This window comes from Anser cygnoides, chromosome 6 (genome assembly GCF_040182565.1).
Source record: "Anser cygnoides isolate HZ-2024a breed goose chromosome 6, Taihu_goose_T2T_genome, whole genome shotgun sequence".
Classification (NCBI taxonomy): domain Eukaryota; kingdom Metazoa; phylum Chordata; class Aves; order Anseriformes; family Anatidae; genus Anser; species Anser cygnoides.
Window position 1 is genome coordinate 13,392,172 of NC_089878.1, and position 27,114 is coordinate 13,419,285.

The following is a 27,114-nucleotide window of genomic DNA, read 5'->3' on the forward strand; positions in this document are numbered from 1 at the left end:
CCTCCGCCCGCACCAGGCCTCCGCGGCCGGGCCCGCGGCCGTGCGGGGAGCTCCCCGCTGCCCTGACCCCCCGCCGGACCGCTCGCTGTAGGTTCTGTGTCATAAGAAGGCAAGAGCTAAGTTCAAGCCACAAAAAGCATTTTATTAGATACAAAGGAACATTTAGATGAAAGAAGGCAGGTGGTGTGAAAGGGGTTCCGCCCCGCTTCCAGCTTTTTACAGGTGAATTCTGGTTAAACGGGGAACAGACACAGAGAAGGGCAGGGCAACTTCATCTCACAAACCCCTGCTGCATGAAGAAGTCAGTAAAACTCAGCCCAACAAACGCCTCAAAGCATGGCCGCTCCAGCTTTAACTTTCTGATTTCAACTTCGAGTAACAAGAGTGCCTTAATACTACGTTTAAGAGAAATAGCAAATACTATTTAAAAATATAACATTTTTGGAAGGTAGCTGACAGAGTTGGACTGAATTTTCAAATGAAATTAGAAGCAAGTCAGACAAATGATCGTGCCTGTGCAGTTATAAATCAGTGTTTACAGTGATAGCAGCAGGGATTTGTATTTCACAATGTGGAAATGAGAAAAATCTGCTGCTGTTGTAATTTAAAAAAAAAAAAGATTACTGTACTAGAGTACTGCAACCATGAAGTACATCTTCACAGTTTACTGGGAATCAATATTAAACTAAAACCAAAAGGTCTTCAATTTTCAAAGCCACAGCTATATAAAAACTAGACGATGAAGGTATTCTGAGCTCTTCTAGATAGGAAAATCATTCTTCCATAGCTGTTTAATGAAGAAAATGCGTTGCATTCCAGCATGACAATTAGTCTGTAGAATAAGCAATTGATTTGGTTTTAATGCCATACGTATTCAACATAATAAAACTGGGGCCCAGCAGCACAAATATCCTTCTGGATTTGCATAGAGCAGTTAAGTGAAACAAAAAGTGTTGTAACTACTTCAGAATGATCACTGATATTCCTAAGCAGCTAAAAAAAAAACCTTCAAACCAAGGTGCTGCTGCTGCAAGGTAGCTTACGCATCAAGTAAACACAGAGCTGGGACAGCATCCTGGGGACTGTGTCTGTAGAGACCGATTGCTCTGATGCTCTCAGGGGTCCTTGCTACTTTATTGTTTTCTCCTGGTGAGGTTAAATATAACTACATGCTTCCCACAAAACTATTTTCTACTAAATCCTCACAACAGTATTCTCATATCTGCATTTCTATAGAAATTGAGATCTGATCACAAACAAAAAATCCTGGTCCTACAGCAGCATTGCTCAGCTTCTTACTGTGTTATGAAGGCAAGGCAGTGAACAAAAGCTAGGTACAAGGAGAGCATCACAACTCTGCACAAACTGATACAGAACTAATATGGACAACCAACTCATCGTCTCTTTCCTGGCTGATCAACAATTGATGAGAGTTGGTAGAAAGGAAAAAAACACCGCTGTGTCAGTTTATGGCTTTCCATGAGTAGCATTTGACTTGTCTCCACAGCTGTGAAATGAGTATGCTTAAAAGGAAGAGATCCCAGACCAGTCAAACCTCCATAGTGAGCCAAAGGGACACAGTGAATGCCCCTGTACATCCTTTCTGTGCAAGGCAGCCATGCAGGAGCAGCCCAAGCCCCGCACCTGCCGTGTTCTTCTCCCAGGACACTTGTTTTTTTCCTCTAATGTTAGGCAGGAGTTCCTCTGTTGAATCACTCAGCCCTGGATTTCTTTACCAAGTCTCTTGGTCTGCACACGTATCTCATTTCTGCTCAGATATCCACCATGTCCATCAGAGTAGACAGGTGGAGCTCAGAAGCAACCTCACCCTCCCTGTTAGCTCTGAGGAGCCTTTGCAAGTGTTTCAGTCTGTCCGACAGTATGGGGCTTAGGTTGTCCTCCAACAGCTCACATCCTGCTTGACTTCCAGCCTGGACAGAAAGAAGAGAGAGATGAGACTGAGGAAGTTGCATTATCTAGAACCAACGAGGGACTTCTCAGCTTACTAACTGTTCTGCCACTTGAGAACAACCACAGAGGTCAGCCGCCCCCCAATTCCCAAAGGATGTATGATAAAAATAGCATGTTTTGCTACTTCTAGACCCAGCTTTCCTTTAACTGGGTGAAGCTGACTCGCAACAGTGATTCTCTAAGTTAAGTATCACTTGTGGCACTATACTGTTACAGCTGCCAGCAGCAGACAGGAGTTCATCACACATGTTAACAGTGTTTCAGGTCTACAGAAAATATTCCCCTCCCTGGAATTACCAAAGTTATCCCTCCTTATTTTCAAGGTACATTTTCTCAATTCTTCATTTCCCAAGTGTATCCAACACCGCACGGTAAGGTTATTCCCACTAATGGTTTGCAATTACAGCAGGTTTGATGCCTGCACAGTATTCTTTGCAGCTACAGTTAAGTTTTCAGCACCATTCTTTCTTACCCCTTGAACAGGTGGCATGGAACTCTTGATCAACGGACCAGTGATAGCTGTGGTGGAGACCAGGGACTGGGGAAGGTACAGTGGAAGACCCACAAAGTCTCCAAGGTGCTCTGTGTCCTTCGTTAGACATTGGTGCAACTGTTCTTCAAACCTGGAGAGAAAGATCAAGAGCACCAGTCACAGTGTCACCTGGCTTTGCTCTTGTAACCAGTAGGTAAAATAAGTGTTGGGGGTTCAGAGGTGTCTGCAAGAAGGATCTGATGTTAGCAGTCATTTCCAACACTGACTGACATCCCCCACTGCTATTAAAAAAAAAAACACAAACAAACAAAAAAAAACACTGTTGAAGGTGGTGGTACAGAAAGGAGCCAAGAAAACTGAGGGCACCCAACTGATGGAGTGCAAAGAAAATAAATCCTTGGGCCAACCTCAAGAACTTAAGTTCTTTAGGTTTGTGACCTGCAATGCTACTGGTGCAAAACTGACATTCCTAAAGTGGACTTCATAGACATTGGTGACATTGCAGGACACAGACTATTGAACACTATACATCACTACACTGCCCTACCATTAGTGGCTTGACTGATGAGTTTCCAATCATTCCTCAAATATTCCATTATCTCTGCCTAACGTGGGACAGCTAATAGATTCTTTTCACAGAGGCCACCCCTGCAGCCTCCCGCTACCGAATTCTTGGTACATAAACCCAATACAGTCACCAGAGAGCAGAGCTCAGCGCCTGCCCCTCCGCTCCCCTCATGAGGGAGCTGCAGGCTGCCATGAGGCCTCCCCTCAGCCTGCTCTGCTCTGGGCTCAACAGGCCAAGTGACCTCAGCCACTCCTCATGCGGCTTGCCCTCTAGAACCTTCACCATCTTTGTAGCCCTCCCTTGGACACTCTAATAGTTTTATATCCCACGGTGCCCAAAATTGCACACAGTACTCAGAGGAGGTCATGCCAGCATAGAGATGGACAGTCACCTCAACTGGCTAGCAATGCTGTCCTTGGTGCACTCCAGGGTATGGTTGGCCCTTTTGGCTGCCAGGCTGCATTGTTAACTCATATTCACCTTGCAGTCAACCAAAACTCCCAGATCCCTTTCTGCAGGGCTGCAAGGAAAAGGTTGTTGCTCTCATAACTCACCTTCTGCTTTCCATTTTTTCCTGTTGCAACTGGCTTAACAGACGCTCTGGGAGAAGATCCTTGGCCAAGGTTGTGTCTGTGAGTGCATCTGCACTGGGAATGCTCCTTCCTTGACTCAAGAGCATGCTCATGCCAGCGTCATTTTGTTCTGGCATCATGGAGACGCTACAGGGTTTCTCAAAAGAGACAGATTTTATCCCTGACCTGAGACAGGGAGGGGAACAAAAACAAAAACACAGAAATTGGTAGGAGTTTTTTTTCCCCTACTAGCATAGAAATATCTGGGAGTAAAAAGCAGAGACATAGACCCTCGTACCATAGTCTAACAAACTACCACCACCAAGTGGGACTTGAGAAGAGCAAATCTGACTGAGATTTACTTCAAAGAAACGTATCCATCCAAAATTTGCTACACAAAAGAGCAACAGATGAGCTTCTGAGACAGAAGAGAGACTGGCTTTACTCTGAACAGGGCTAGAGAGTTGAGCTAGACTCCTGAGAGCTCTCAAATCCGTTAATACCACATAGACATATAGCTCTAAGGAAGCCTCCCCCTTCAACCCTGCATTTTCCATTAGCAGTGAGACTTTCCTAATGTCATCCCTGGAGTCGATCACAAAGGCTTCTTTTGAACTTAAAATGCTGCAAAATTAATATGCAATTGCCAAAGAGTAAGTCTGAGAATCATCTCACAGGTAATTCATCTAACAGCTCCAAGGTGCAACAATGTAAAGAAGTGGGCACTATTAAGCAAACGGTATGCTAACCCCCAAGGTCTTCACCCACCTCACACTGTTTTTACTCTGTGCTTTGTCTACCTAGTGGACAAATCTAATTCAAGGTAGTATTTACTTTGGCAAAACTTCTCCATTTATAGCACTTTGAGCACTCCTCCCAGTAACCCATTTCTTTGAGAGCTGAGAAACCCTAAAGAAACGAAACCTACTTACAACCCGGTTTCTGCACAAATACCGTTCAAGGAGATGTACAAAAGCACGTTCTAAGAGAATGTCACATACTGGTTCGTGACATCACAATAGCAGTATATGACTGTGACAAGAGGCCCTGAGCAACCTCCTCAGAATTCACCGAGCAGCTCTGGTGGTTTAGTGGACAGCTGAATGCTATTCGGGCAGAGTCAGCAGCCATCTTACCTCTCATGGCCCTGCCGGATCTCCTCCTGCGTGCGCAGTCTGGCTTGTTCCCACACGTAAGGTATAGTGAAGTTCTGTAAATGCTCCTTGAAGAAGTACACCCGAATCTGTCCATCTTCACTTACTGCTTCTGTGAATAAACACAAACCCAGCATTTATTATCAGTACAGATTTTCTCCTCAAAAGGAAAGCTTCAGTATTAAAAAGCCATTATGAGGGAAAATAGTGCGTTCCCTTTCAAGTAGTTTTTTGTTGTACTCAGCATATAAAAAAAAGGGTTGTCCTGAGCTATTTTACTGCTCAATATACCACATTATTGAGGAAGAGCATAAAATGTTCTTTTATCTTCATTTTAAACATTCTAGTGCATCTAAGCACAGTGTTCAGCAAGTTCAGTAACCATTTCAAAGGAGACTCTCTATAATTAAGCCTAACAAAGCATGGAAAAAAGTCCACACACTTTTAAATTGAAAGTAAACAGAATTAAAGACAAACTTCATTAACTCATGGAAGTGTTCATTAAGAGTGGCAGTCTGCCATCTCAGATGACCTGAGCTGATGTGGCTTGTCAAGTACCCATTCTTGGTCTGTGGTTGAATCTAAATACCCTCTGCTCCCCTGGGAGAAGACTGAAAGACTGACTGTATTTCTCCACATGGAGAGAAGTGTGCTAAACACAAGCTCAAGTCATCATCAACAATAAGTATACACTAAATTGCAGAAAGACATGCAGTAAGCACATTGTTATTCTGCAACATGAAAAAAAGATCAAGACCAGAGCTCCATCCCTGCTACATTGATGCTCACTCACTCCTATGCATGAATGCACCAGTGCCAAGTTATTAAACACTTATGCAAGAAGTGTCATCCTTGCTGTAGAAGGACATATGATACCTGGTGCAACAGGCAGTTTTGGGGGTTTCCAGTCTCTCAGCTTATGATCAATGCAGACTGCCAGGATAGCATCCCAAGGGATCTCATCTACAGAAGGCCCATCAGAGCTCCCCAATGTCTTGTTTTTCCACTTCTGATACGTTTTGCTCAGCAGATTCTCCACTTGAGACTGGATCAGCGGTTGAGTATGTGAAGAATTAGCGATCTGAGATACATACTGAAAAATCATGTGGCAAACAGGACGCCAAGGAGCTACAGGAAACAAATAAACAAAAAACAAGTGGATTGTGAGAATTTGTGACATAGCCAGACCGCGCATATAAGAAGTTGATAGCTCAACACAGTGCAGACACATCTAAGAGAAATGATGCGTGCATGTTGCAGCAAAGAGGATGCCGCAACGTGAAGTACGTACCACCTAATGGAGGCAGATCTAGGTAGGGGATCTGGAAGGACAGCACAGCCTTTTTCAGCCAAGCTAGGTGATCAGGCATGTTCCACTGCAGGTGGGGTAACAGCTTGTTACCCCCACGCTCTGAAAACTCAGTAACAGGCCAAGACAAGTCACAAAGATGCTCTGAGGACGCTGCATCTGAAAGAAACTGCAGCACACTGTTGTACAGCTCTATGATGGCCCCGGGTTCCTGAGATGGCAGGCCAGCTAAACGTCTCTCCTTCCAGTCAAGGTAGAAGCGCTTGCCAAATTCACCATCAATCCCATCTTCAATGTACTCCTGAAGGGTCTGACTGCAGATCTTAAGGGAGTTAGGGCACTGGGAAACCAACCAGCCCACAGCTGCAGCAATCTACGACACACAAAACACGAGTGATTGGAAACCCCACTTCACAGTGATCAAGATACTAAAGGATTCAATCCCACAACCTTGTGTTTGATGTAACAGAATTTAAGATTCTATGCAGCAAAATACAAATAGATTATCTATCAACATTCTCATATTTGCAGTAATTGTTCTCCAACTAGGTGGTCTCAAATTAAATTCACAGGCAGCGGCCTCAAAAGCAGACAAGAAGAGGCAGTTCACGTAAGGTGCCGTTTTGCCATGAAATTCTCTGCTCCAGAACACTGGGGATGTCAAAAATTTATCTGGGGTCAAGAAAAGATTTGGCAGATTAACAAAAATTATCTCACAGGGACTAAACCCAGAGAAGCCATGCATGATCCTAGCAGTCCACAGAGATGCCAGCTGCAAGGGTTTGCAGGGGAGCACCACTCTGTGCTTGCCTTGTTCCTTGCATTTTCTTTCCCTATGGACCTTCCTCAGCCACTGTGATCAAGGAATACAGTGGCTAGCGCTGCTGTCATGTCAGTCTGACACAGCTCAGCTGTTCCTGAACATTAACCTCACTCTCCTCTCCAACCCATCCTGCTATGTCTCTCACACATGATACTTAGAAGTGTAAAATATTTTCATTTTGCATCATGGATTTTTGATTTGTCTCCAGGCCACTATTCACAAGCACACAGCAAACTGAAGGACAAGGAAACGTTGATGGCTGTCAGAAAGAGCAATGTACAATCCTTCCTCACATTAGGCATCCCTCATTCCCATCCACTGAAAATAGGGTAATACTGGGTGACTTCACAGCAGCCAAAATTGCTACACGGCATCCTTTGTATTTTAGGAGTAGGAGCTTCAAGATAAAAAAGGCTTGCACGCCACTAGCACTCTTCTGTTATGCAGCAGCTGTAGCCCTACCTTATAGTCAAATGCAGGGCAGACAAGAACGGATTTATGTAAACCACGTATTTTGGACTCAGTACAGTTTCAGTATTAGACACAAGAAACATCTTCTGTCAATGACAATCTTCAGCAAATACCAATCTCTAGTCAGTTAAAGGAGCACAGTCCTTAACTTTAACAGGAAAAAAAATAACACAGTATATAAGACTGTTGCAATTTAAGCTACTGAGGATGTAACAATCATTCCTTCCAAGGCATTAGTAATTAAGGTTAACAATAAACCAATTGAGTATGTTTTCATGTTCCAATCCACTGTTCTTACCCTTTTCGTGCCTTGTAAGTCATTGATAGAACTTGGTAACTCAACAATGATGTAGTCTGAAATAAGCTGGGCTGAAATCAAGTCCTGCAGCATTAAACCTTAAAAATAAAGAAACAAAAAAGAACAAAAAAAAACATCACACGTACACAGAGAAAGAACAAAATATTTATCTTCTACTCTGACCCAGTTGCACACGCTGTATACATTCCCAGCATGTTTTCCCTCTCCATCCTTCCCCTAGACCCTCAAGATCAAATACTGTGTGCAAAGAACAATTGGAAGCCAAAGAAGAGTTCATCACTTTCCATAATGATCAACTGTTAAAGTCTTTGGATTTCTACCAAAGCTTTGAAAATGCCTTGTACTTCACCATCTCTCTGTTTGCTAGGCTCTGTATTTGAGACTGCACTAGCCGCAAAAGTTTTACTTTGGGCATGCATAAACATTCACATTATTTCTATGTCTTAAAAAAACAATTATGTACCTTCTTCAACTTCTTTCTCTATGGCCTCCTCTTCCTCAATGGGGACTACAACCACCAAAGGAACTATTGGGTGGAAAGGTTTGACCTGAAGCAACTGTTTCAACTGCAGCAAAGCTGAAAGCCAATAAACATCTTCTTCTGCAACATCTTCACTCCTTACTCTAGGGGGCAGGAGAAGAATGAGTCCACTGGTTCCAAGTAAGTCTTTTTGCACGTTTGCGGCATCAAGCTCAGAGTCAGAGAGCACACCATGTACCACCTATACAAGCAACAAAGATGACAACAGTAAAGTAGCTAAACAAAGCAATTTTCTGAAATTTACTGAAAACTGCAGTTCACTATTATTAGCATTCAACTTTGATCTTCATTACCAGTAGTTCTACAAATCTTCAGACAATGAATTGTAAGAAAGAGATGTCTTCAATAGATGCATGTGAACACAGAAGTGTACTTCAGCACCTTATGTACCTGATTTGGCATTGGAAATTGAGAGGATTGAGGTTCTACTACTAAACTGTATTTAGGCAGTTATTACTTGATTGATTGGAAACAAGAAAAAGTACACACTTTTCTCCAGACCTTTTCAACAACCCTACCCCTCCCAGTATTATCTCTATCTGACAGGACACAGCGTGAGAAACCCCCACACAACATCCACTGGAAAAGAGCACACCCCCTTTTACAGCCTGTCAGGTATCACAAAATTGCTCTTACTTACCTTAACACACACACTGACTTTAATGCTTCTGCTCCCTTGCATGCCAGGAGAATTAAATAATGTCAGTGTTTGAATTCTACCTTCTGCACATGAAGCGTTTTTCTTCCAGCTTTTGTCTCCAATAAATTTGGTCTTAAGCCAATCCACCAATACTCTAGTAAACAAGAAAGTGGTTTTGTTTGTTTTTTAAATGACATTTTAAAGTATTTAGCAACAACACATCTCAGATACCAGAATCCATTACAACCGTCATAATGCCTGGATATCGCTAAGCGTCTATCAGATGTCCTTAAATTCTCCATAATATTACCTAGCTAAAGGTTTTCTGTTTTCAATATGAGCAAATGCTATTCAATGAACAACAGCAGAAGACAATACAGACCACTGCCAAAATTCTACCTGTATCTTTCAAGTGCTCTGGAGAAAAAAAAAAAAAATACAAAGGTTTGATACAGTAGAGTAAAAGCATACATCGAGGGCTGCATACTACTATTCTTCCATTCCACTGCCACGCTTGAGAAAGGGACTCAGAAAACAACCTCTTCTGCTTACCTGTTGAGATCATCCTCTGCATATTCATCATTTGGCAAAACCAACAGCACTTTCCAAAATATCCGTTCTTGTTGAAATGGTATATGCTCAATGATTAATGAGGTGAGATCCAGGGGAGTCCAAGATAAATTACTTAGAGAGAGACAGAAGCTGGTTAAAAAAAAAAAAAGGAAGAAAAAAAGACCCCCTAGATCTGCATCCCCCTCCTGGAGAATGTTCTTCTTGCCTCGAACAACTTACAATACTGCAACTGGTTACTCTCTAATTCAAAAAGGTCTGAAGTTGGGTTTCATCCTTTAGCTTTGTTGCCCATATATTTCACCACACCCCAGATTCCTTCCTTCCCCAGCTCTCCTTCAGGAATTGCAGCTGCCAAGTCTGTTAACTGAGCCTTACTTTGGGGACTGTGGGACAATTCACATATCACTTCACCTCCACAGTGCTTAAATACCCACCTCCAATGAACACACAGGGCAAGAGAGTGCATGACAAGCCATGAAAACCAAGTCTCCCGCTGCAGATTTAAAACCTAGATCAATCCCTTTGTGCCACAACCCAGACTGATAACTGCTTATATAATCATCTCTCCCTATACCCCTCCCATCCCACCTGGGGGCAAAATAAAATACATCAGATCCTCCAAGTTACACCCACGACATTAGGATCAGACAGCCAACGCTTCCAGGGATTGACCATCCAGTTCCCTTACCTAGAAAATACTTACAGAAGCAAGGCCGCAAGTGGCTATTTGAGTATGATCTGCCACTCTGAGATGACACCTTCAAGATCTCTGGCATTTCTCTTACAGTTTTCTTAAAAAGAAAACAAGGACCAAACACTAACATACCTTAACAATTGCTGGTGGAAGTGACCAACTCTAATTTCATGCACCGTCTTTTTTCTCAGCCAATTCAGCCTGGAAACAAAAGATCCTTTGTTGTGATTTTTTGGGTAACTATAGCTAAAGATAATGCTTTATACAGAACACTAAGACCTGAGAATTACTGCAGATGCTTTAGAAAGTTGCAGTTAATAGGAGAATGATTTCTTCGAGTTTTCAGTCTTTCATGGCATTTGTGCAGAAAGGGTCTTTTGGGGAAGGTATTTAAAAACAAGTTGTATTGCAAAAACATTAGCTTTCACAATGGAAGAAGAGAACTTACTTTCCGAAAATCAGACTGCCACCTGCTCTCATAAGTATCCTTACCTCGTGCAAGAGATTCCCAGCTTTCCTCCATTCCCCAGGTTTACAAGTCTCCTGCACAAGTTCTCCATGGCTATAGGCCACTCAGCACTGGGGGACAGAGCTTTCAGTTTATTTTTTGGATCTGTGCAACAGGGAGCAGCTGGAAATGCCCTCATTTGACGTTTCAGCTTTGTTCGAGCTGCCACTGCCTCCCTCCACCTTCAGGAAAGAATAAATAAGGTCCCATTAATGAACTGCAGTCCCTCACGGTTTTCATCTTTGCTCTTCAAACTGGATCAGGCTCTCAGAAACACCTCACAAGTCACGGTCTGTCAAGGGGAGAAGGTGAGGTGGTGCTTGTGGGTAGTACAGCAGGCTCAGGCTGTTGCACACACAGCTGCAAACTCACAGCTCGGGCACTGGATGAGACCTGTTCACCATATATGTTCAGCATCCAAAGCGTCAGCCTTATTTCTAGCTAGAATGAAGCTGAAATCTCCTATGAAGCTTATTACCTGACTCTGATAAGACATGTTCCACTCCCTACATAAGGCTGAGCAACATTACAGGCTGGTAACAAAAACGTAAGCCTACCCTTCTACCGAAGCCAACCAGACATCAAAAACTATCTCAAAAAGAACATAGCCAGACAGGTGCAGTTTAAACCCTATTAACCACTCCCTGCCAGCACTCCTGAATAAAACAGTTGTATCAGAGGATGGCCACTCACCTTCGCAAATATTTGCAGAAACACTGGAGCTCCTGCAGGGTTTCCTTTGCAATCTGGAAAATCTCATCCTCCAGGAAGTGGTCCATGACATGACCACAGACTTCTTCTGAACACCGGGCAATACGGGCTTGCCGGTCTCTTTCTAAGGCACATCTAATTCAAAATGAAACAAAAATCGAGACCTCTAGTGAGGTGAATGCCAGAGCAAGTACTAAAACAACTAGCTGCGGCACAAACAAGGGAAACCACCAGTACAACTAGCAAAGAGGAGGGATTTTGCTTGTACTCTATGGCCCTTCTAAATAAGGCCTGTAACTAAACCAGAAGTCATTCAGGATTTCACACTGATCACAGACTTCCAAAGAAAGGTCTGCAGCTGAGCTGTAAGGGAGGCAGAATAAGAGTAAGCATACAGGGCAGCCTTGTCCAAGAGAAAGCCTCTATCACCTCCACCTGGGAGGACTGCTACTGAAATGGCAAACTGGCAATACGCTGCATGGTCAAGTACACTTCCCCTCTCTTTAAAGCAGTTTATGGAAGATGAGCTCGGAGAAGGCCAAGCAAGGAGCTCAGCACTCCCTTATATTCTTACCCTTTAGAAAGCACCTACAGCAAAGTATAGCATATGGGATGTCGTACTTACTTTAACTCATTGGCTGAAGCTTCTTGGACAGTCTCGTTTATTACTTCTTCCATTAACTCCATACCCACCAACTGACTCAACTGCTTTATTAACTGTTCTCTTTCCTGCCTTTGCCTAGAAGGACAGAGAAGAGATTTACACAAGTAGCAACTAGCAAGCCTGCCCCTTTGCTACAGAAGCACTACATGCAGACCCACAGTTAACTCACCTAAAATTGAGCTCCCCCTAGCTGGTTTCTCTCTCTAAAAATTAAAAAATGGCTTGCGTGGAGCCAAGTCTCATTAATACAGGTAAGATTTGGGTTCTTTCTTTCTTACCTAATAACCCACAGACAAGTAGCAATCTCAGTAGCATACTCACTGTGTACAGCAGGGCCAGAATGCAATTCTCCCTCTCTGGAAGCTCAGGGTGAATAAAAATTCCTAAACATTCCAACCCATGATTTTAACAGTGGCTCTGTGAGGCTAACAAACACTAACTAGCAGATTACCTCAGAACAGAGAAGGGACAGCCTAAGTGATCCCAGGGCAGTTCAACATGAGACAAACTGAGCAGTATTGACAGCTGATAAAGACACAGGGCCTGGGCACATGGCACGAGGCCTCAGGTTGGCACCTGCTGTCCTCACAGAGCCTAAGAATGGATACAGCCCACCTTGCCCCACAGCAAAAGCGGCAGCTCACCTCTCTTCCTCCACTCTGCGCCTTTCCTCCTTAACACGCTCCCTTTCTGCGCTGAGTGTGCTTCCAACCACTTGTCGGAGAACTTCCTCCATCACTTCAGCCACCAGCTCCTCCACAGTGGCCTCTGAGGTACTGTGTGGAAACAGCAATTCTCTTTTCAATGCCAGGAAGTCACAAGTGGGAGCCTCATGGAGAAGGCACCACACACCTGTGCTTTTCTCAAGCACGCCCTTGCTCTGCTGTGGTGGGCAGACCTCAGCCTACGGCCAAGTGCCTGCTTCACCATTGCTCATTCCCCTCCCCACAGCAGGACACAAGAGGAAAAGAACACCACCAAGAAAACTGGCGGATAAAGACATCTTAATGAGGAAGGGGAAAAAAGAAAAGAAAACACACTCGAGCACACTCATCGCCTCCCACAGGCTCAGTACCCAGCTACCCTCCAAACAACCACCACCTTGGAAGAAAAAAAAATAAAACAACCCACCTTCTCCTTCCTCTACCCCAGTTTTATTGCTGAGCATGATGCTAGGCAGTAGGGACTAACCCTCTGGTCACCTCCAGTTGGCTGTCCTGGCTCTGTCCCCTCCGAGGCTCCTGCTCACCCCCAGCCCAGCCTGATCCTTGGATCAGTAGCACACAGACAGCCTTGGTGCTGCGCAAGCACTGCTCAGCAGCAGCCAAAACTCTGGTGCTTTATCAATGCTGTTTTCGTCACAAACCCAAAACACAGCACTATATGGGCTGCTGTGAAAAGAATTAGTTCCATCCCAGCCAGACAGGAACATCTGTAAATTCAGTATCTACCCTTGGCTAGCAAAAACACTTGCCATGTGCAGACCTCACGTTCCGTTAAGATCTACATTTCTCACTTTAGGAGAAGATCTAAAATCCACACAAGGACGCTGATTTTAATTTAACATTACTAGGAATAATCAACAGAAAAAAAAAAGATTAAATCTTATTCATTTTCATATTTCTTTTCCCTAAATAAATAACCTAAAATCCAAAGAAAATAAGCCATACCAGAGTCTAGCAGCCAGTTTATTCCTTGCTCACAGCCTCTACCATGCTTAGCTCACCCCATTTCAGATATTTTTATTTTTTATTATTATTATTTCTAGCCAAGAACAGAAGCACACAAGTTTACTTAGATGGGTAAAAGCAGTGAACTTGTGCTAGTCCTTGCCAAGAAACCTCCAGCAAATCATACTTTTTAAGCCAAATTCCATTTTGGCAACTCAGTTCTGGATTAACAAAGCTAATTCTCACATCAGCCTAGTGAATCAGGGGTCAAAGGGAGCTAACCACCCCTGCTGGGACTGAGCAGCACAGACAGAACAGCGTGTGTACACTTGTAAGCGATCGGGCATTTGTCTCCCTCTAAATAAAATTGCAGGAAGGGCAAACACCCAAATGTCTTTTGGACAGACTGCAGCTGCGCATCCCACCACAGTGAAGGGCAGGTGCACGAGTGCAGCTTTCTGGGGACAGTGATGGCCAACAGCACTAAGTTCTCAGAGCAGCAGCTCCACCTGTGACAATTCAGGGCACTAACACCCACACCCACACCCTTTGTGCTGCCTTTCCTTGGACATAAGGAGAGACCGAAGTCAGTTTTTTGTAGGATTCGTCATTGTACATCAGTGCATCTGGGTTCTTGCAGAGTAGACGACTAAATAGGAAATTCCAGTTGCAGCTCTTGGATTTAAAGTCGCAGTGCCTCTCTAAGGACTGGAACAGTTTGCCCGTCTATTATCAGGAAACACCACCCTACATCTTATTGTCTAAATGCTGGTACTTATTGCTAAAATTGTGAGTAACTTTGCTAAAGCCTAATCTAGTGTGGGTAACCAACCACCAGGAGCAGGAGGCTGCACCAGAGACATAGAGATGCTCCCTCCCACCAGCACATCCAGGAGTCTAACAACTGCCTTGGAGAAGAAGCGTTATTTTAAGCAGAGAAGCAGCCAGCTCTGGACTTACTGCTCTTATTCTCATTCAGGCACCTCCTCTCCCACAACACATTTGCTGCTGCAGTGATGTTAGAGTCATAAAAGAGGTTTACAGAGACGTTTACAGTTAGCCTTTCATCAGGCTAAACTAGTGTGTAGGAGAGAGGTGGCAGACATCTGAAGAAAGGTCTGTTTTTCCCTTAAGTTTACCAAAAAGACTGTCTCCACTGTAGACCTGGCCTTGCTCAGTTTTATGATCTCCACACATGGTGCTGCTAAGGTAAACTGTAAACTTTGACGACAAGCTCTGGGAGTACCAGCAATAAATGTTCTTTACCAGATCGCTGCAGTCACGTAATCGGCTCCTGCTCTGCCAACTTCTCTGCACTCTCCTTTGAGAACATCATGCACAAGCCCGTCCACCACCTCAGCGATGTCCTACAACACAGCAGAAGAAGCAATTGAAGCAAGCTGGAGCTGTGCTCAGGACAGCTGGTGTGCATGCATGAATGGGGGAAGGTCTTCCAGCCTTGTTTAAGTGACTATAACTGGCAACTGCATGACTTGTATTTCTACTTACAGACTAAACTAAGTTAATCAAGTACAACAGCCTGGAAATTCTAGGTTAAGTTTAAGAACCAGTTTAAGAACCATACAGTAACACCCCAGAGACAGAAGCAACTTTCTGCATTATATATAGACAAAGCAATTTAGGAAATAGTTAGGATAAGTGAATTTTGAGAATAATTCTTATTTTTGTACTTTAGTTTCTTTTAGAGTTGCCACTGCTCTACAAGTACTAGCTGACAATTTCAGATGACCAGTTCTAGTCTTTACTGAAAGGTAGCCACATCTGGGTAGAATACAGCAGCTCTACTCCACAAAGCAGTGCAACACTCCAGAACAGGTTCAGCATTAGTACATATCCTAACTTGTATGAGGGAGAAAAAAGGGGAACACCAAAAACACATGGGGTACAGTTTCAAGCTTGCATCTGAAATCACACAATACTTCTTTTCAGAATAGTTCAAGGAAAGATCTTAAAGTACCCACCACACTGAACCAGGCAGAGTCCCTTTTGGCCTCTACATGATGTGAAGATTCTGGACAACTAAAATAACCTATCAATCTCAGCTGCTTTTCATTATATTTTACAGATTTTTCTCAAATACTCCATTATGATTTTTGATTTCCTTACTGTGTCTGTGTATACAGGCTGAGGCTTTGAAGAAAGAGGCTCAGGTTGTCCAGCAGACTGGGAAATTGCCTGCACAGGAGGTAGCATTGGCACAAGAGGACGAGGTAACAGTGAAGGCAGAAGATGAGCTTGAGGCTGGGCTCTTACTGCTGTAACATCTAAATCCACACCTTTGCTTTCCACTCTTCCTTCTTTAGCAGGTGAGTTAGCAGAGAAAAATAAAAATGGAAACCCATTCAGATACAAACAGAAGCTCAACTATTCTTTGCTGCTTGTTGTATTTCAAGCTAGGTTGTCTGACAAATCTCATCAGGTCATAAAACAAGCCCACAACGGAAGCCTGCTGCCTTGAAGATACATAATTATATTGTAGAAGCCAATTTCTAGGTATGAATATTTTATAAAAATATTTTATAAAAATATTCATAAATACTGCACATTACCTCCAATATCAAGCATATACATTTCAAATAACAAAACAACTTGTTTTAAGACAAGTATGCCTAGCACCTACGCACATACTTCTTGAATAAACAAAAAATATCTGTATTTTCAGCACAGACAAAGCATAAACCCAGACACCTTGAAAGGGAAGACAATTGCATGCACAGGAGGAACAAACAGCATATAAAATCTGGAAGCTGAAAGGGGAAGTCGGCTACTTGAAATAGCCAAATACGTAGTTATTTCACCTACACTGGTAAAATTAAGCTTATTTCCATCAGAGCATTTTCTGTATTTATTAATCATTAAGGTTTTGTTTTTGTTTTTGTTTTTTTTTTTTTTAATTTTTACACACATGTAAGTACATTTAAATCAAAACATTCTTTCATTACACCCAAATTCCCATGCAATTTCAAGCCAGATGAGCAAAGAACAACTTCGGCTTTGAACAACAAAACTACTCACAAAACAGACACAGCAGCATGTTCTTGAGCAGTACCTAAAAATGCACATTTGGTCTTACCTGTTGCTTCTACACTGGACTTCTGGCTACTACTAGCTTGATCCACAGAGGTGCTTCCACCAGTATATTTGCTCTGTCCATTAAAGCTAGACACAGGCACGTGGTGAGGCACTGATGGTAATGGTCCGCCATTTACAACTTCCCCAACCGAGACAGTTAGCTTCTGGCTGACAAACAGTGATTTACGGGGCTTGGGTAATCCATCAGGCTCCAAAAAAGCTGAGCGATTCAGCTCTACATAAGCACTGCGGAAAAATAAGAAGCAGGAGTACATATTCAAAGTTCCAATAACCAAAGTATTTTCAACCGTACAGCTTTGTATGTCAAAGCGAGACAAGAACAAGGCATTCAGGATTGTCCCGTGTAGCATGGACCTCAATTTTTGTCTGGAGACACAGCAAGGAAGGCAAGAGCACTGTTCTTATGGCTATTCGGCCAGGAGAGAGGACAAGTAGGGCTGATGTTCCTGGGCACCCTTGTCAGCTGTTTGGGTTATTAACCTTTTAATGTACATGGTGGATACAAGCTATCTGCATACATTTTTCATCAGCTACATCCCAGGCGACAGATGTCAGGTCTAGCTACAGAAGTAATTATAAAAGACGCAGTCCTCTTCCAACCTCGGTACCTCTAGTTTTACCAGTTCATTATTTCCAAACCGAGTATTAACAGGAAATAGAGTACTAACTGTCATGCAATTTGTTTTCACCTTCTCAAGCCTCCTGAGACTGCAAGACTGTGTAAGCGCACCTTACAACGCACGTATTTCCACAGCACATTCTTGCTTGCTAACTGCCAGCCTCCGGCATCCTCCTGAACTTTCACTGTTTTTTTTTTTTAAACACACTGTCACTCAGCCTTCACTCATTCTTCTTTCACACTCCTTTTGTTTCTAAAAACTGGTTTGCACCATTCAGCTTCACCCTACCCTATATGAATCACCATAATACCAGTTTCTTGAGAAGCTGAACTGTATTCTCACTTCCTACAAAGCTGCAACTTACTACAATTCTATTGCAAGATAAGAACCTAAATAACTAAATTTCCTTCAGTTGGGTTATCCCTTTTCTAGGGAAGAAGTCTCTGGAGCTCAATGGAGAGCAAGATCATTATGCCTTTTTCCTTTATTTTCCTTTGTAATCAATGTCTCATTTTTCCATCACCTTCAAGAAGCCTGAAGGAATTGTGCGTCCTTGAAACCCCTCATCACCTTATTAAAAAAAAAAAAAAAACGATGCACAGGCCTGAAAAAAAAAAAAAAAAGCTATAGTAGGAAAACCATAGTACTTACAGGGATACGAATCCTATTTCTTGAGGGAGAAAAAAATTAAAGAATTTTTCATAATTATATCAATACATATAGAAGAGACTATTGAAGTTTGTGCTGATCACTATTCCAGTGTTTTACTTAAGTAGAGCTCAGCCTCTAACCTTTGCCTGTTGTTTTCGCCCTCTTTTTTTCATTGCAAACTTCAGGGGTGGCCCATCCACTTAACGCTTTGCTTGACATTGGTCTAACCCCAGTAGGCATCTTCAGACTGATGCTCTTTTCTTTATACTTACCCATCAGATACACTCAGGCCATAGTAACTTATAAAATGAGTTGCTTCTTCACAATCTTTGAAGAGCAGCATGCGGACCAGGTGATCCAATGGAAACACAGTACTTCTTTGGGTGCTTACAGTGTAGGCAATATTGAGAGATTTGAGAGCATCTTTACGAATCTGCGGGGGTGACGGGGATAAAAGCAAGAGTCACATAAACTGCTAAGTGCACTCTAAAAACGGAAATAATTTTTACAAGAAAGCAGCACTTTGTCATCAAACAGACACATAAGTAACTGTTTAGATTTAGCTTTAAGTGCTGTGCACTTTCTTTCCAGTTTCCACCCCTCTTCAGCACTGGTCATTTTGAGCATATCCCTTTGCAACTCCTGTGCAAGAGAAAAGCTTGCAAGGGCTTCTGAAAGCACAGGTTGATATTTTGTTTAAAAAAAGTCTCAGGCCCACTTCTTTGCTCCCCAAATTATTTTCAGGAAAATATATATTTATACACAGTCATGGAAAAAAAAAATACTAAGAGCACTTGTCTTTAGCATTTGCCTTTTATAACCTAGTAGAAAACTTGATTTTTTAGAAATACTTAAGATTCAAGAGTAAGACTATTTTTAATGTTAAATATTTACTGAGGTATTTGCTCTCTAAAATGATTTCCTCCTGAAAAACTCTTTTATAGGTTAAAGCTTTTTTAAAATATCCATCTTCTTTTTCTTACCTGGTTGAAATAACAATGTAAGAGACAGGCATTCAGATAAGAAGCTGCCTGCACTAACTTGAAAAACCTCACAAAATTGTTGCTGTTTAATGCAGCAAAAGCTTGAACTGCAAATCTAACTTCAGGAGAGTTTCTAACCTCTGGATGAAACTGCTGCACTTCCCTGTGGAGATAAAGACAGATAAAAACCTTTTGAATCAATACAAACAACTGGATAGCAACCTATAACAAAATGGAATTACCATCAGGAACTTCAAGTGAGACATGCAACTTTCAAGTGACAAGACCAAAATCAATGTCTGTGAGTAAATGCTGCAGCAAATTTAGCTCATCATATATCTTCTAAAGACACTTGCATAATCATCATGCTATGATTTAGGTACATCATTCCAGCTTCTACGGAAGAAGGCAATTAGGAGGCTGACCAGAAAAGCAAAGTACAACACTGTCCATAAGATTTTTTTTACTTGATTCTACAAGATATAAAGCAGTGAAGATTGTATACCCCTCTAGTAAGAAAGAAGGATCTCCTTGATTGAGAAAAATATTTAATTTTTACACTTGCTGTGCAGAAATTAGGGTGAGGTATTTAAGAAACAGAAGTTTCTTCTTAAGAAAAGACACATTTTAATGACATATTACAAATTAAAGCAACATTACTACAGTACACCAGAGTCTTTCTTTGGCAAAAGCAATTGCAACTAAGGTCTTTACTTCTATCACAATTTGTTGGGACTTAATTCTAATCTAATTTCTTCCCAGAGACAAGAGAGAAACTAAGTGATATCCATCATTCCCACCTGAGAATATCACCCTTGTTGAGATTCAGCAAAACATTATAACCTCTGAATTCCGCTTCACTCTTGCAGTAAATTCCCTTGTTAGCCAGGTCCTGATACATCTCCTTCAAGCTCTGCAGGCATTTTGTCATATTCTCGTTGTTGATTTTGGCATCAAAGGAAGACATAGGCTCTTCACACAAGTGGTGAGCACAATGGATGTGAAAACGAGCACATTTCTCAATCAGAGATACCATCAGTGGGTTACAGAGATGCTGCTGGGTTATATCCTAATCAGAACAATAAACAAAGCATTTATGTGCACTTTAAGCTAAAGCTACAAAGCATAGTCATCCTGTCCTACCTTTGGAAAACTCTGTGCTTTGAGTCAATTACTATTGCTTTTTGCTTCACTTTTTACAGTATCATGTGATCATTTACTTTCTATCATCAAACATCTCCATCTACTACTGCTTACCTTTCTTATTCCTCGAGTTCTGTTCCAAACAAAGTCATACCATTCTCGGTAATTTCCTTCCCCTTGGTCCATAATGTTTGTCACTAAATAGTCCATGGTCATGCTCAACACTTCAGAGGGTCTCAATTCATGGGGCAAAGGCTCCTCCTGGTCTGCTGAAGACCTGCTATATTCCTTGATTGCTGCTGCATGATCTACCTGCAAGAGGCAGAGAAAAGAAATGAAAACCAAGAAGCCTTTTTTAAATAAAAAATAAAAATTTTTTTTAAAAAATCAGGAGAGTAAAATTTCATCACATTCATGCCTTTACTTTAGCAAGGAGCAGACTGTTAAAAGAGTTTTTCCATTGTTCACACTAACAACCCACGTAGGTTCTGCTATGATAGCAAATAAATTTTATTTTATGACAGGAGCTGACTTGGCAGTCCCTAACTCAACACCTTCAGAACTTGTACGCTGCTAACCACAACTACAGATCTAAATGCTTTTCTGGAATGAAATAGAAAAGGTTATTGCAGTACTTAAATAGCAAACATCCACCATCCCTTTTTTACAATGGGCAATTGGAAGACAGGTTAGTGAGAGAGTCTACAAAATTCCCCACCAGAATTAACCCTGTAATCAACTAAATAACACCGACAGCTTTATATAAGGAGCAAATGAACAGATGTGCTGAGAAAAGCAAACTCTTGCTTACAAAGGATTCATACCTTGTCAGATCCCAAAAGCAACTCAAAGGTACTGAGCTGGTTTCTCGTCTCCCTCATGTAACGCTCCTTTTCAGGACACATGTCGGGACAAGTGCCAATGACAGTTTTTGCTTTGCCAAGATCAGTCCTTTTTATTCGAGCTAAAAAAAAGTCACAAACTCAAATTGTAACGTTAAGCATCTCTCTTTTAGATTTCATGACAAGCTATTTTCTTAATGTGCTAACACACCCGAAAGCACAGCATCTGCCTAAGCTGAGGTCCATACACTGTCGTCAATGGATGGACATCAAGAAGCAGGCTGCCAAGGCAAGGGTTCACTGAAAAGCTGGTATGAAGGGATCTCTGGAGGCTCCCAGCCAGACTCCCCTGGGAGCAGGACCCTGGCATGGCTGGAAATACACAAGGATGGTTTTCCCCCCATTCTGGGTCTGGTTCCGGGGCTGCACTGTTCATCTCGTAAAGCTTCTTATACTGTCCCATCCAGGTATGGAGAGTTTTTGTTGAAAACAGACTCTAAACCTGATACCCGACGTTTTGTATCCCAAGAGCCTAACTTGTTTGTATCCTAAACTAACACCATCAATTTCACAATTCCATGTCAAGTGACAGAGCAATGTGTTTGTTGATGTTAAAAATAACACCGTAAATAAAAAAAAAAATAGGATCAGCTTTGAAACAGCGAGAATAGGATGAAAGGGTTTACAAGCCAGAACTATGAAGCAAGAGGAGATTTCTTGAATTTCCGTTTTTTAATCGTTTGCTTTCAGAGAAACACTGTTAGACTTTGGTTAGCTTTCTCTGAAGAACCTGCAGTGGTGCACATCGCCCTACATGGCCTCCTCTAGGGCCAAGGAAACCAAGGCCTGCATTTAGAAAGCCAGTCTCACACAATGATGCAGTTACATGGGGTGGCTTAGCTGACCTTGTCCCTGTTGATTTTCCTCCCATTATTAATAGGGATCGTTTTGCCAGGACTCAAAATAGACCCCAAAGTACTCAAAAATTCCTTCAAAGACGAACAGTCTGCTATTCGCTGTCCATAAGAAATACACGTGTGCAATAAGAAACAGATTTCTGTTGTATACATAAATTTCTTGTAGAACAACAACCCATTAAAATAGAAGACTATCTTTACAGACTGTTCCATGTTACCTAGCCTCATTTCAAAGCTATTACCATACCATTACAACAGCTTTGCAGACATCAAGCACTCATTTCTTCCCAGCAGAGAAGCTGATGTTAAACTCATGAACTTTTGTAATTAATAACAATACCTTGTCGCATTATTTTGTCCCTTTGGTCCAGAAGACGGTATCTTTCTTCAGATGTCTCAGCCACTAACCCGATCAGGTTACTGAGAGATGATAATGAAGTTCCCATGGCCTCTGAGTTCTGCCCTTCAGCACTAGAATCAAACAGATCTGCTTCAAACTGCAGCGCCTTTCGAAGACCAGGCTTCTTAGCTGGAGAGCTAAAAGTACGATTTTTTAAATCAATATTACACTATACATGCCCTGACCTTATCAGTACACTCTTCAAGGCACTGACATCTCTGTTTAGAATAGTATTTTAGTATTTACACAGGACAATGTATCAAGTAAACAGAGTATGCATCTATACCCATCACTCTAAGGCCCAGCAGTTGGCATTTCAAGCTAGGAATTAGCCTGCTGTTTGCTGTGAAAAAAAAGGAACGCCTTCTATAGCAACAGGGATCATTAAAAGATTTTACAGGGCCTAGATATAAACATATTTCTATTCAAGGAACAGTCATTCTTTTACAGCACATTATTAATTTTATAGTTGTATGACAATGCATACCAAATGACCACTGTCCAACTAGACACACCATTGAAGTACCACAGAAAAATCACAGAACTGCAGAATCAGCACCTCACACAAAGCAAAGACCTCCTGTAAAAAGCCTGTTCTTTTGAACTGCAAAAAGATAATGACCTAAACTCACCAGCTATTACAAAAAGGCGACTCATTACACAAAAACATTTGTCCACAAACAAAACTATTCACCTCAGAAACCAATTTAATCGAGACCACTCAACACGGTCATCGCTGCTTGGTCCTACTTGGGCTCTGCACTGTTTCTCTATTTCCTTATGCCTTGCTGTTGCAGCTGTTACTCATGTTGTAACAAAGTACTCAAACGAAATAGGCAGACAGAAGAAGTAAAAGGCCTGAAGAAGCAGAAGAGACATACCTTTTACCAGGCATGACAGCACTGGCAGAGGATCTTATTAAAGGCTTCCTAAGTGGGGAATGCTGGTAGTTTTGCTCTTCACTGCTTTGCCTTCCTTCATCTTCACCTCCTTTCTTCTCCTTGGATGAAAATTCTCTTTTTGCAGGGCCTGAAGTAACATGTAAACATGAAGGCAGGTACTTGGAAAATAATTGTAGCAACAGTTTTTTTCCCCTTCTTGGTTGTGGTCAATAGTTGGTTTTGTTTTCTGATAATATTTTTAGTCACAGCTTCATGCAGGCACACAATGCTTACAAGAAACTTGCACTAGAAGCTGTACCAAGTCTACCACTTGCTAGTCAGCTTCAGTGTTCTATAAAGAAAAAGCATTCTTAAATAAAACACTGCTCAGCAGTAACTGTAGTTACCCAGTAGATCATCAGTAAATGAAGTCTGCTCATAGTCTGAATTTGAATTCTTTTAGATTTGGGATATAATCCACAAGTCACAGCTCTTTACTAGGTATTCAATCCATTTCATCAACATAAACCACAGTTGTCAGAGCGTTTTCAGTGCTCCTGAAGCATTTTAATAATTATTTTCACATATCCAAGCTAAGACTAAGGTTGGCACGGCTTCCCAAGCATTTAGTCTATACCTTGCAGAAACAGAGAACATCCTCTCCCACGAAGAAATTTTCAGCCATTTGGATTTCTTAAAGTTTCTCAGACTAGTTATTTCAGAATATTTCCATTTACATTTCTATAGACTTTCTAATCCCAGAATAACATGACAAAGGCATCCCTATATGCTGGTTCCAGACGTTTATTCCCAGACAGCTCTACAGCTGTTCATTTTCTACAAAGGCAAGTTTCTGGGTTGGTCAAAGCTGTGGCAAACCATTCACTTGCTGACAGCTGAAACGTATCCCCAGGGCACAACGTCAGAACTACACACGCAGTGTTCATAAAATTAAAGAAAGGGAAGTGTCTAGCAATTCAAACATTCACCTAGGGGGGCAAATAGCCAACATTCACATGTCATTTTGCCCTATTCACAAGCAGGGACTGGAATCACATTTCCCATTTACAACTCAGTTCTCTGTAAGCCAGCCATGCACACTGTTCATTCTTTGTGGTTTAAGCAATATACAGTTGTTTATATGCAGAAAAGCAGTCCCAGCAAGACAGACACTCAATCCTGAGTACTTGGTAACTCAGTTCTCAGGACGCTTTTCTGAAAGCTGGAAGCCCACATCTCAGTCCACGCTCTGGGCAGAGAGGCATTAGAAACTGCGCTTTCTTACATCCCTGAAAAACACCCTACTTCTACATAGGAGCGCAAGGACAATGTTAACATCACTATATTCCTCCCGTGTGGTTACATGAATGATTTCTAAATTTGTTTTGCAAAATTACACACAAGCGTCTTCAACTCTTTCACATGGTTTCAAGCATCAATCCAGCGTTTTGTCTAAAATATTTTGCTTGATCTGAGCCAACAGGAATTCAGGAAAGAAACAGTGCAATTTCCGACTATGACTTGCAGTTGCTTACTTAAAGCTTCCTCAGTACTAGAGGACAGTACTACAGATGCTGGAAATTCATGCTGCTCATAAAGCAACTCAGTAACTTCATATGAGAAAAACTGTGAGGGCTAAGATTGGCTCCCAGGAATGGTGGGAGACAGGAGAGGGCTATCTCAGCTGTCCAAAGGTCGAGAAGTTATTCTGGAAGCAAGTACATGCTTTAAACTGTTCTCGCTCTCTCCCCTACGTATGCACTAATTGCCATTGCCAGAAACAGAACTAGCCAGGATGTCAAATAAAACACAGGACAACTATTTTTATGCTTCTCTAACAACTTGCAACACTCACAGAAGCTCTGGGCACCCAACAGTTTGCTAGGAGCCAGAGAAAACTGTTATACTTTTGGACCTCTAGCATTCCAACTCTGGAGATCATCTTGGTAGAGTCCTCAGTACATTAGAAAATAATAGAGCAGATGCCACTATTTACTACGTATCATCCAATTATCATATCTAGAAACAAAAGACTTACTTGTTTTCTTCTTTTGCCAGAACGTTACTATGTCTTTGTGCAACTCTTTTGCCTTTTTTTTGGCAAGGGCAGCAGAGGCCTGGAAGAAGACAGAATATGAAAGCCTATTAGCAAGACACCACCAAAATCTGCAGTGCAACTTCTGCCAGAAAAAAAGCATTTATGAACTCCCACAAAAGTCTGGGTGCCGCATTTTAACCTGTTGCCCAAGACCTACGAGCAACTAGCAGGACCAGTCAGGCTTCCACAAAAAGAGTTGAGTGCTTTAGTAAGAAAAAGTGTAGAGCACGTGAGACTGAGGATGCCAACACAAGGGCAGCATTTCCAAAAAGCGGGTCACTCTGCAAAGACCACTGTGCCCTTGGTGCTGCCAAGACCAAGCAAGGACCCAGCAGCGTAACTTTAGGCTTGTGCGGCATGGGAATACAACTTGTAAACAGGGAAGATCCACTCGGTGTGCGTTTTAGCCCTGTGCGTGATACAACACATCCTCGGTGTTAACTTCCAAATGAAGGGTGTGTAGCCTTATAAAACAGGGGTGCCCTTTACACCAGACCCCAGCACTTCATTTTCCACCTGTTCTTGCACTGGCAGCTCCCAGTACTCACATGATCAAAGAAGTGCAGAATGGCCATTTTCTTATTCCGCCTGGTCATGACCCGGCGGACCTTCACAAACTGGCCGAAGTGCTTCTCCAGCACCGTCCTGTCGTTGAGGTAGTCGGGGACGTTTTTGCACTGGATGGCCGTGAGCTCGCCCGGCGACAGGCCTCCCAGGCTGTCCGTGCTCTCGCTGCCCCGCACCCTGCGCCCGGCGGTGACAGGAGGGGCGTCTGGAAAGACAGCGGGTGCCACACGTCGGGCAGGCAGCCCTCGGGAAGGCGGCGGCGGCCACCGGCCACCCGTGCCCTTACCTGCCCGAGGCGGCTCCCGGCCCTCCGCCACCGCAACCGGAGGCGGCGGCTCCTCGGCGGGGCCCCGCTCGGCCTCGGCGGCGTCTCCGCGGTCGCGGTGGCCGCGGCCCTGGCTGCGCAGCACCTCCTGCAGCGTGCGGCCGAACAGGGCCCCGCCGCGGGGGCGGCTCAGCAGCACCGCTCGCTTCTCCGGCGGCGCCGCCGCTGCCCGCCCGCCGCCCCCCGCCGCCGCCGCCACCGCCGCCCGGCGCGGGGAGCGCTCCCGCTCCTCCTTCCGCTTCAGCCCCTTGGGCGCCGCGTCGCCCGCCTCCTCCGCCGCGCCGAAGAGCGGCCGCGGGCCCTTCTCCTCGGGGCGGCCGAGAGCGGCGGCGGCGGCGGGGCGAGAGAAGGAGAAGCCGCCGCCCGCCGCCGGCTCGGGGCCCGCCGCCTCGGGGGCGAAGCCGAAGGGCGGCGAGAAGGTGAAGGCGGCGGGGGCGGCCGGGCCCTTCTCGGCCTCGGCGCCCGCCAGCGGCTTGAAGGCGGCGGCGGCGGCGGCGCTGTCGGGAGCCTTGAAGCGGAACTCGGGCGCCGCGAAGGCTCCGCCGCCGCCGCCCGCCGCCGCCGCCTCGCCCGGCGCCGGGAAGCTGCTCAGGTTGGTGGGCGGCTTGAAGCTGAAGCCCGCGTTGCTCCCCGCCGCCGGGAAGGCCGGCGGCTGGCCCAGCCCGAAGGGCGGCCCGAAGGCGGCGGGCGCGGGGCCGAAGGCGAGGCCGGCAGCGCCGCCGCCCCCCTGCCCGAACACGGCGGCCTGCCCGAAGCGCAGCGGCGGCGGCTGGAAGGCGGGCGGGCCGCGGAACGGGGGCCCCGCGCTCATGGCGGCCGCGGCCGGGCTTCCGCGCGGCGAGGCGGGGCCGCGCAGGCGCCGCCGGGCCGGGGAGGGCCGGGGCGAGGCTCG

General features: G+C 43.8%; 1 protein-coding gene across 2 annotated transcripts; it reads right to left on the reverse strand.

The window, feature by feature from the left end:
- Positions 1 to 121: 121 nt before the first annotated feature.
- MCM3AP (minichromosome maintenance complex component 3 associated protein) lies at positions 122 to 27,033 on the reverse strand. 2 transcript variants are annotated; one of them, XM_048056219.2, is made up of 28 exons: positions 26,184 to 27,033; positions 25,879 to 26,102; positions 25,271 to 25,349; positions 23,233 to 23,380; positions 22,292 to 22,488; positions 21,017 to 21,156; positions 20,307 to 20,504; positions 19,850 to 20,118; positions 19,050 to 19,212; positions 18,339 to 18,499; positions 16,776 to 17,020; positions 15,809 to 15,999; positions 14,948 to 15,048; positions 12,656 to 12,787; positions 11,973 to 12,086; positions 11,330 to 11,482; positions 10,621 to 10,818; positions 10,261 to 10,329; positions 9,414 to 9,545; positions 8,862 to 9,015; positions 8,144 to 8,402; positions 7,660 to 7,757; positions 6,050 to 6,440; positions 5,635 to 5,886; positions 4,741 to 4,870; positions 3,587 to 3,790; positions 2,444 to 2,594; positions 122 to 1,931 (listed from the first exon to the last, which is right to left on the reverse strand). In XM_048056219.2, the coding sequence occupies exons 1-28, from the start codon at positions 27,031 to 27,033 to the stop codon at positions 1,773 to 1,775; spliced, it is 5,562 nt and encodes a 1,853-aa protein (XP_047912176.2). In that variant the 3' UTR covers positions 122 to 1,772. The 2 variants fall into 2 exon arrangements, with proteins under 2 accessions (XP_047912176.2, XP_066856007.1); XM_066999906.1 differs by having other exon boundaries at positions 25,879 to 27,033.
- Positions 27,034 to 27,114: the final 81 nt, after the last annotated feature.